General features: G+C 45.2%; 1 protein-coding gene and 1 long non-coding RNA gene across 5 annotated transcripts in view; one reads left to right on the top strand and one right to left on the bottom strand.

Annotated features, from left to right (window-relative positions):
- Positions 1-8,854, bottom strand: part of LOC310770526 — a 170,515-nt gene that overhangs the window by 79,865 nt on the left and 81,796 nt on the right. The window lies entirely within an intron of this gene.
- Positions 1-8,854, top strand: part of GALNTL6 (polypeptide N-acetylgalactosaminyltransferase like 6) — a 440,162-nt gene that overhangs the window by 393,458 nt on the left and 37,850 nt on the right. For all 4 annotated transcript variants that reach the window (XM_083631200.1, XM_083631203.1, XM_083631202.1 and 1 more), the window contains exon 9: positions 4,082-4,189. In XM_083631200.1, coding sequence (XP_083487326.1) covers positions 4,082-4,189 — 108 coding nt within the window. The remainder of the gene's footprint in view (positions 1-4,081; positions 4,190-8,854) is intronic.

Genomic DNA, 8,854 nt, shown 5'->3' with positions numbered 1-8,854 from the left:
TTATGTGCCAAAGTGCCCACCCCCCTCTCTCCCCTTATCAGTCCTACCTCAGCACTGCCATTTAGCAGAAGCCAATTATAAAGGCAGTGAAATGTCGGCATATATTTTCATTAGCATAATACAGCAAACAGCATAAAAATGCTAATTCTGCATCCCAACAGTTTAAGACTTTAGGAAATTGCTATGCAAATAATTATTAAGAGGGGTGTGTTAGGTTCCTCCCGCCCCCCTTGCCAAGAACGTACAGTGAGAGCAGCTAACTCAGAGGGGATATATCATTATTATTGCTGCAAGGTGTACACTTGCAGTGAAATACTGCTTTTGTTGGTGGAAAACCAATGAAGGAAGCATCCATTAATCACAAGGAGCAGGTTGGTGCATGCAGGTCAGCTCAGGGCAGAGAGCCCAGTCGGAGTTTTGGGTGAAAGCTCCTGCGTCGAAAGTGAGCAATGTCTTTTTCTTCCTGCAGACATCCTCAGTGGTGCACTTTGGTAATATTGGATTCTGGACTTTAATGGTCTCAGGGGTGTATGTATTCCTTTGAAGTGGGATAAGTGACCCCTGCTGCTTTGGGGGACCCTCTTGGTCATTCTGCTGAGTGGGGAACCAAAGCCTTGCTCTAACAGCACCACTTAACTCCAATTGTGTTCTTTTATGTACGGTATGTATGCAAACTATGCTAAGAAGAAAGAGTGGTGGTTTTCTATTCCTGAGCCAAAGTGTCTGCCCAGCCCAATTCCTTAAGGATCCAGTCCATAGCTTTGGAGAGCTTGTGGATGCATCCCTCCGTATGGGATCCCCACCTGGCAGTCGGTGTTTTAGATTTGCTCATCCTTGGAAAAGGGAATAGCTTGCCAGAATTGTTCATGAATCTGCAACATCCAGGCTGGGTTACTGCAATGCATAACTATGCGTGGAGCAGCCTTCAGAAGGCGCTTAGAACCTCAATTGGTTCAGAATACAGGGTCCAGGGTGGTAGCATTGGCAGGTGGGGTGGGCAGTAGCTGGTTCCTTCCCCGCCCATAGGTGCCAACTGCTAGGGGCCCAGGTCCCTTTTCCCCTATTACATATAAGGGGGGCACCACCACCACCCCCACAAAGTTGATGGTCTTCCTTCCTTTCTTTTCCACGTTTGGACTTGGGTTTCCCAACAACCCCTGTAAGTGAACTTGTAAAAGGGTTGCTGGATGGCAAGAGAGCTGGGATCAAGAAGTGGGGTGAGGTGGGTGAATAAACCTTCACCAACACTAGGTACCTCCGTTGTTAAAATCGGGGGGTGGGTGGGGATTATCTGCCCACCACCACCAATATTTCATTCATGTTGGCGCCCCTGTCCTCACCCTACATGCAGGAGCCTACGTGTGGTTTAGAGAGCACACATAGGTCAGAAAAAGTGGTTCTGCCACAATGCCTCAAACCTTCCCCCATCCCCAACATTTGAAAAGGGATGCCGTTTATGACAAACCTAAAACACAGAACCTGAATTTGGATCCAGTTCCTCTCTTGAAAGCCTCCTTTTGTTTCCCTGGCTCCTTTGCAGTATTTGTTTTGTTTTAGGCAGCAATCCCCCCCAAAAAACCTTATGTGGGGCTGTTGGGGGGAGGGGGGTTGGACCGAGCAGAGACATCCCTCCTCCCACTTCTGCTGGCTCAAGTAGCCTGATGTCACACTGCCAGCATGGACTTCCCCTCCTGATGCCCATCATACATGCAGACAACTGTTAAGCCCACCAGCAGTATTCCTGACAACAGAGCCTGGTGGATCCTGAACTGCTTTCACATCCAGCACTGGCCAACATAGGATCCAGAACTAATCTGCCTGGCCCCCTTAACCTTCCACTGCTTCTGCCATGAGGGTGGTAGCTCCATCCAGAGTCGCTGCAGCAAGTTCGGGTTGCTGTGCCTGTGAAGAAAAGGGTAATAACTTGTGGCATAGTTCTGTGGTCTACACAGGAGAATGTTTTTATTCTAAGTTGGGTTTCAGGAAAATACTTCCCATTCTTGTTTATATTGGCTGCTGGCTCCTTGCTATAAAAGACAAGTGTTTCAGTTTTACAGCTTGCTCATTAAACACCATCAAAATTTTCAGGCATTAGCAGAAGTCCCCTTTGGGTCTGTTACATTTAGTGGGGTGTTAGTGTGTGTGTAAATTCAGGCTGTTGCTCTATTTTAGCACAGTCCAGATGATATTAAAAATCCATTTTGAAGGAGTATTGATCAGGTGATGTGTAGGGAGAAGGGATGAATGTATTTTGAAATGATAGTTGGAAAAGTTATTTTATTGGGAACAGCAATGGTCGGAGGAAAATAGAGGGGACGTCTGGGGGTTGGAAGTCAGCTTTTAAATTTGTACTGAATTTGTATTAATTTAGTGACAATTTGTTAAAAATCGTGGAAAATCATAAAAATAATTAGCAAAAAAAAAAAGGAGCGCTGATCTTCCAGAAGAAATAAGAAATAAACCTTTGGAATCATACCGAAACTGATGAACAAACAGAAACAGCTGCTAAATGTCCTACAAGCCAGCCTGAGATTCATTTCAATTACGCCATAAAATGTACCTCCGATGTGTGCTGCAATTTGGTTTTTTTGTTTGATGCCTGCTACATGTGCCAAATGTTATTTCCTCTTGGTTTTCACCTCCATATCTCCAAGACCCTTCTAATTATTCCTATACACTAATAGCAAATTCATTCTCCCAATATCCTTATGGAGCCCAAACAGTGCCAGTCATGTACAACCCTAAATAGGAGAAACCCCTAAAATAGCCCAACGAGGTATTAGCATGCTCACAAAATTCTGACTGTTGGGAAAGGGATGGAAAACCTGGGGGAGGGGAATGGAATGGAGTATTGTGGAATTGGGTGTGGCTGGCTGAAACCAGGAGCACTTAATGCTGCAATGTTTCACTGCAGTTCCCACTTGTTTTCAGATTCATGTAAAAGCTGGTGAGAGAAAATAATGGGTGAGAAAGTCTTATTGGAACACTTTCGGATGTTGTTGGCCATTGTGTGTCTTCTGACTGAAGCTCAGTCAGACTGTTCATTAAAACTGTTAGTGTTTAGCATTGCTCATTGAACCCATCTTCTTAATCTACAATGCTTGTTTCCACCTAAACAAAAACGTTTCTCTTTATTTTGAACCGTAATTACTTTTTCTTTCCTAGGTGAATCAGACTTCTTAATGAGATTGCAAATAACCTTAATATGAGTGTTTTGCTAACTTTCCAAAAGCTAATGCAATCAGTAATGTATATTGTCCTTTGGACACTGTTCCCTGTCTTTTCAGTTTTCCATTATCTTGCTTCTGAAAGGTTTAATTATACGTTGCCTTTTAACTTCACTGCCTCAGTCATCTACACACAGTCATCTACTGTGCCTCAGTCCTCTATACACATAGCATTTTTGAATTTTACGAACTCCAGAAGGTGCTTCAATAATTTGCAGAAATTGCAAGTGCTCAGTCAGGAGGTTGCCTTTGATACTTTCCAATTTCGAAATCCCATAAGATCACATATTTATGCTGTATTAACTATTACCTAGTGCGTCCTTTATAGTTCTTTAAAAAAAACAACTTAGATGCAAAATACATTTTTTTCCTCCAAGCAATGACCTTCCCCACCATCATAATAGGAGCAATAAGCACAGTAATCTTGATATCGTCAATATACTTAGTATTCTTAATATTCTCTGTATTTCTAACACTTCAAGTATTTCTAATACTTTCTTTATAATGTTTTGATTTCTATCCTTATATTAATGATGGTATATAAGACTAGATTAAGCTTATCATGGTTATTTGGTAGTTTCCTTTTCTTTCTTTAAACTTGTACTTAATTTGTGCTTAACTCATGTCTCTATGTCCTCTTCAGTTTGCTTGTTTGGGTTTTGTTTTTTGTTTTGTTTTTTGTATATTTTTTCATTCGAAATAAATAATTAAAAAGAGCTATGAGCACAGAATGGTAGGGGGGGTTGCATACACTTGTAAGTTTTTCAGACCCTGACTTTTCTCTTTCAGCTGTTGCCAAGCACATCCTCACCTTATAGACATTCACTCTCTCTCTTTTTTTGTTCGTCTCTCAGGTCTGGATGTGTGGAGGAGGGATGTTTGACGTTCCGTGTTCTAGAGTGGGGCACATCTACAGGAAATATGTCCCTTACAAAGTCCCATCTGGCACCAGCCTAGCAAGAGTAAGTAACTTATGTTCTGAGGTTCATTCAGCTGTGAGACTTGACCGTATAAAATGCTGTCCAGGAAACCTGTAACCCAAAACGGAGGCTCCCTTCAAACATCACATTCCTCATCTACCAAACCTTAGTTAGGAGCATCAGGAAGAAGTGATGGTCTCAAGAACTCCTTCCATTCCTTCCTTCCCACTCACATGCAGTTCCAAAGATGATTTCCTAATTTCCCCAAACCACACTTTGCTATGGCATCCAAACAAGCAAACTATGGGGTGAGTGATCCATTACACAGGAAAAGCTAGGGGAATCTGCAAACCCCACATGGTCGGTCACTGTGGGGAAAAGGATGCTAGATTAGGTGGGCTTTTTAGTCTGGTGGATCAGGGGACTTCATATGTTTGCCCATGATCACCAACTCATAGCCGTCCTGTAGCCTTCTAAAAATAAAAGCTAAGAAGACAAGGTCCAGTGGTCCTTTATGGTCCAGTGAGAGATGGACCATAAAGAAGGCTGATCGCCGAAGAATTGATGCTTTTGAATTATGGTGCTGGAGGAGACTCTTGAGAGTCCCATGGACTGCAAGAAGATCAAATGCATCCATTCTTAAGGAAATCTGCCCTGAGTGCTCACTGGAAGGACAGATCGTGAAGCTGAGGCTCCAATACTTTGGCCACCTCATGAGAAGAGAAGACTCCCTGGAAAAGACCCTGATGTTGGGAAAGATGGAGGGCACAAGAAGAAGGGGACGACAGAGGACGAGATGGTTGGACAGTGTTCTCGAAGCTACAAACATGAGTCTGACCAAACTGCGGGAGGCAGTGGAAGACAGGAGTGCCTGGTCCATGGGGTCACAAAGAGTCAGACACGACTAAACGACTAAACAGCAACAAGACAAGGACCTCTGCCTTCCTTCCCCGTAATTCAAGCACTGGAACAATCTATCCAAATCAGGATTGCAAAACCATAGTGGGATCACTCAACACCCCGTTTGTCACTTTGAACAACATGGTAAATTGTGGTTTGGGGAAACCAGGTCATCTACTAAGCCACAAACTGAGTAGGAGGACAGATCTCTTGTGCTTGTTACACTTTCACAATCCTCCAAGGCATGATTGGGAGGATTGATAATGAATGTTGCCACTGTTTCCATTTTTTTGGAGTAGCTAATAAAAAATGCAATCTGCTTTTGCAGAGGAAAATGTCTATTTTGGACAAAAATGCATTGCTGCAAGATCTGATAACGTAGGTCAAATTTGCCATAAGTACCTTGGAAGGACAAACAACTTCCAGTAAGCAAGAGAGGAAAAACTCCATTGATTGCTTGGAAGCTCCTCAGACATAATTCTGAGGAGAGTTCAGCTTCAGCAGAGGACCCACAAAGCAAGTCTGGCAAAGTGGTTCTCTTAGGAGAAATATTGTTGCAGGTATCTGCCTGGCCCTTCAACTTCAGGCTTGATAGAAGCATCCATGGGACTCTAAGCTTAAGGGCCGATTTTAACATTACTCTTGCCACTGACAGAAAATCAGTCAGTGAAATCAATTCCAGTTGGAAATAACAACCCTGGCACAGGTTGCTGCAATATATGAAGGGTATGTTGGAAATCGCCCTGAGTCAGCAAGCCTCATTTTGCTCTGATGCTCCCTTTGGTTTCAGTTCAAGAGGCAAAAGCTCAGCTGATTGCCCAATCAGTTCCCACATGCTCCATTTCCTGAGCCAACTGCCAAACAAAGGAGGCTCAGTTAACATGAAGTGATCTCATCAAGTCGTTTTATGGAATCAATGAATTGCAAGCTTACCAATTGATGCGTTTTCAAGAGCTCACGTAGAAAAGGAAAAAGGAATCTTTTGTGTAAATATTGCAGAAAGAGGTACCTTTGTGAGCCCATTTGGACCTTAAATGCTGGCAATTGACAGGATAAGGAGGGGCAGAAGATGCATGTGCTCCAAGCAGCAGGTAGGGAGGTGGCAAAACAGCATTGGGGGGAGGGGACACAGAGGAAAGAGGTACACCACGGCTGTGGCCCATGTTTGGTGACTCTCTACATTCTGACTGAGTTCCATTTATTAGTAGATGTGGGTGATAACATAAAGGAGGAGGTGGATGGCCATATAAGGTCCCTCCTTCCTGCCCACCCCAGGAAGAGGAACATGAGAAGCTGCTGTGGCCAGCCCAGAAGCAGGACGACGATGGACAAGATGAGAAAGAGGTTCTCCCCTTTGTATCCTGCTGCCGCCGCCACTACCCATGGGGCACAAGGAAGGAAACCACTGGTGCTGTCAGGGGGCTTCAGTGAAGACTTTTGTCTCCCAGGGCAAAATCTGTAGAGCTGGAACTGGTAGCTGATGCTGGACTTTGTCTCCAGTCACTCACACCATTGACAGAACAGGAGTGAGGCAACAAGTCCCCTTGAACTCAATGGGCATGCTTCTGAGAACACATGTACAGGTTCGCCCTGCATACAACAACAACGTCTTCATAATCATTAAACCTGATCACGTCTTCTGCTTCTGACACCTCCTCCTCCCAATCTGCTCCTTCTCCCTTCAAGAAGAAGAAGAAGAAGAGAAGAGTTTGGATTTGATATCCCGCCTTTCACTCCCTTTAAGGAGTCTAAAAGCAGCTAACATTCTCCTTTCCCTTCCTCCCCCACAACAAACACTCTGTGAGGTGAGTGGGGCTGAGAGACTTCACAGAAGTGTGACTAGCCCAAGGTCACCCAGCAGCTGCATGTGGAGGAGCGGAGACGCGAACCCGGTTCCTCAGATTACGAGACTACCGCTCTTAACCACTACACCACACTGGCTCTTCAACCACTCACCGTCATTCTACCACCAATCCGCTGGCTCTAAGCCTTCTTCCCCGGTGGGTTCCCTAGGGGGCTCCCCTGAAGGTGTCTCCCACCAGCATCCAGCCCGTCTATGACATTTGTGTTCTTCCAAGTCAGTGCACCTGCCTGCATCTTTGGGGCAGGTGCAAGGACAGCCTGCTCCACCCCTGCCCTGTCCCATTATGCTGCAGCAATGCTGCTGCCGGGAGGCCAAGTCTATGGCTCCTCTCTGCCAGCCACACCTTCCTTTCCTAAGAGCGCCACAAAACCTAACACCAACATTGATGAGCTCAGCCCTTTTTAATCAATGAACCCAATTCTCTCCTCCTCTTCAGATCTCACTTCTTCAGCTAACTTTCTTTGGCCCCTCCTCAAGTATACAGAGCCACCTCCTCCAGATTCAACTTGGCTTCCCCAGCCCCCTTTGGTTTTTTTGCCACTTTAGCCTAGAGGATTGGCTTTCTAGAGAAGGCCTCCTTCATTCATGTTCAGTTTCTGTTAATTGGTTCTCATGGGAAACTTACAGATTCTGGCTTCACACAATTAACTCAAGGCCGTGTCAATTTACTCTTGGCAGAAAGCCAAGGTCAGCTTGACCTAGAAACTACTTACTCTGATTGGTTAACGACCAGCACTCAACTCTGTTATCTAGGGATTGCTAGCACAGTTTGGTGTGTTAGGTGTGTTAGGAGTAGGAGTGCTGTGTATGGTTAAGAGAGAGAGAGAAAGAAAGGATTTATTTTGCTTTGTTTTGTATGCAGAAACTCTGCTGGTTTTATTTTTCCTTTTAATAAATCCTGTAAATAGTTATTCTGAGTCTAGCTGACTAGTCATTTCCACCTCAACTAGCTTCTTCGCTGTGCAGGAAAACTCTGCTACGTTTGGGCTAAAGCCATTAGAGCTATGCCTGACACTTCAAAGTTCCATGAGGTTATGGGCATTGTGCTGCCAGCCTGAGTTGTGGTGGTGTCAGCATCAACGGCGTTGGTTCCAGTAGTTCCAGAAGTTGTTGTTCCTGTTCGTGCAGCAGATGGACACTGGCTGGTTCCTGACTGTTGTGAGCTGGTGACGCAGTGGACACAAGGACAACAGCTGCAGCGTGTGAGTGCTGGGTGCTGTGGTTCCTGTTTTCTCTCTCGGTGGTCGTGAGTAGCTGGTTCCGGGTTCCAGGGACATCGCTCTCAAGATGGCCTCACAACCAGTTCAGATGGCTTTTGAGCGTCTGAATGACTCCAATTACTTGCTGTGGTCGGAACGCATGCAGGCAGTGCTGCAGAGGGATCGTCTCTGGCAAGTGGTGAGTAAGTTTCCTGCGAAGCCTGATGATGAAGACCTCGATAAAGACCAAAGAGCAAGGGCCACAATTGTCTTGGGGCTGGAAGATTCCCAGTTGCCATATGTGAGGGGAATCAAGACAGCTAGAGGTGTGTGGCAAGCACTTAAAGAACTCCATGTGCGTGAGACAGCGGTTTCCAAGCTGTTCATTCGCAAGGCATTGTACAAGGCAATGTTACAGCCTGGGGTTACAATGCAGGAACACCTACACAGTTTACAGTTAAAGTTTGCTGCGCTACAGGAAAGAGACTGTGCATTAGACCAGCAGGAGAAGGTGGCTATTATTTTGAGTTCTCTCCCGGAAAGCTGGGATAATTTAGTTTTGTCTCTAGAAGGCATACAGGAGTGTGATTTATCAATCAGTTACGTTACTGGGCGTTTGATTGAAGAATGGCAGAAGAGGCAAGAAAGGTCGTTTGCTGCAGAGGCTTCTACAGGCGGGCGGTTTGGAAGGAGTTCTCATGCCGTGCCAGGGGTGAAGCAAGAGCAGCGTCCCGGTGAGGAGTC

The sequence above is a fragment of the Podarcis filfolensis genome (assembly GCF_964270895.1).
Source record: "Podarcis filfolensis genome assembly, chromosome: 9".
In the NCBI taxonomy this organism is placed as follows: domain Eukaryota; kingdom Metazoa; phylum Chordata; class Lepidosauria; order Squamata; family Lacertidae; genus Podarcis; species Podarcis filfolensis.
The sequence above is the reverse complement of the archived record's forward strand: the minus strand, read 5'-3'. Positions and strand labels throughout refer to the sequence as shown.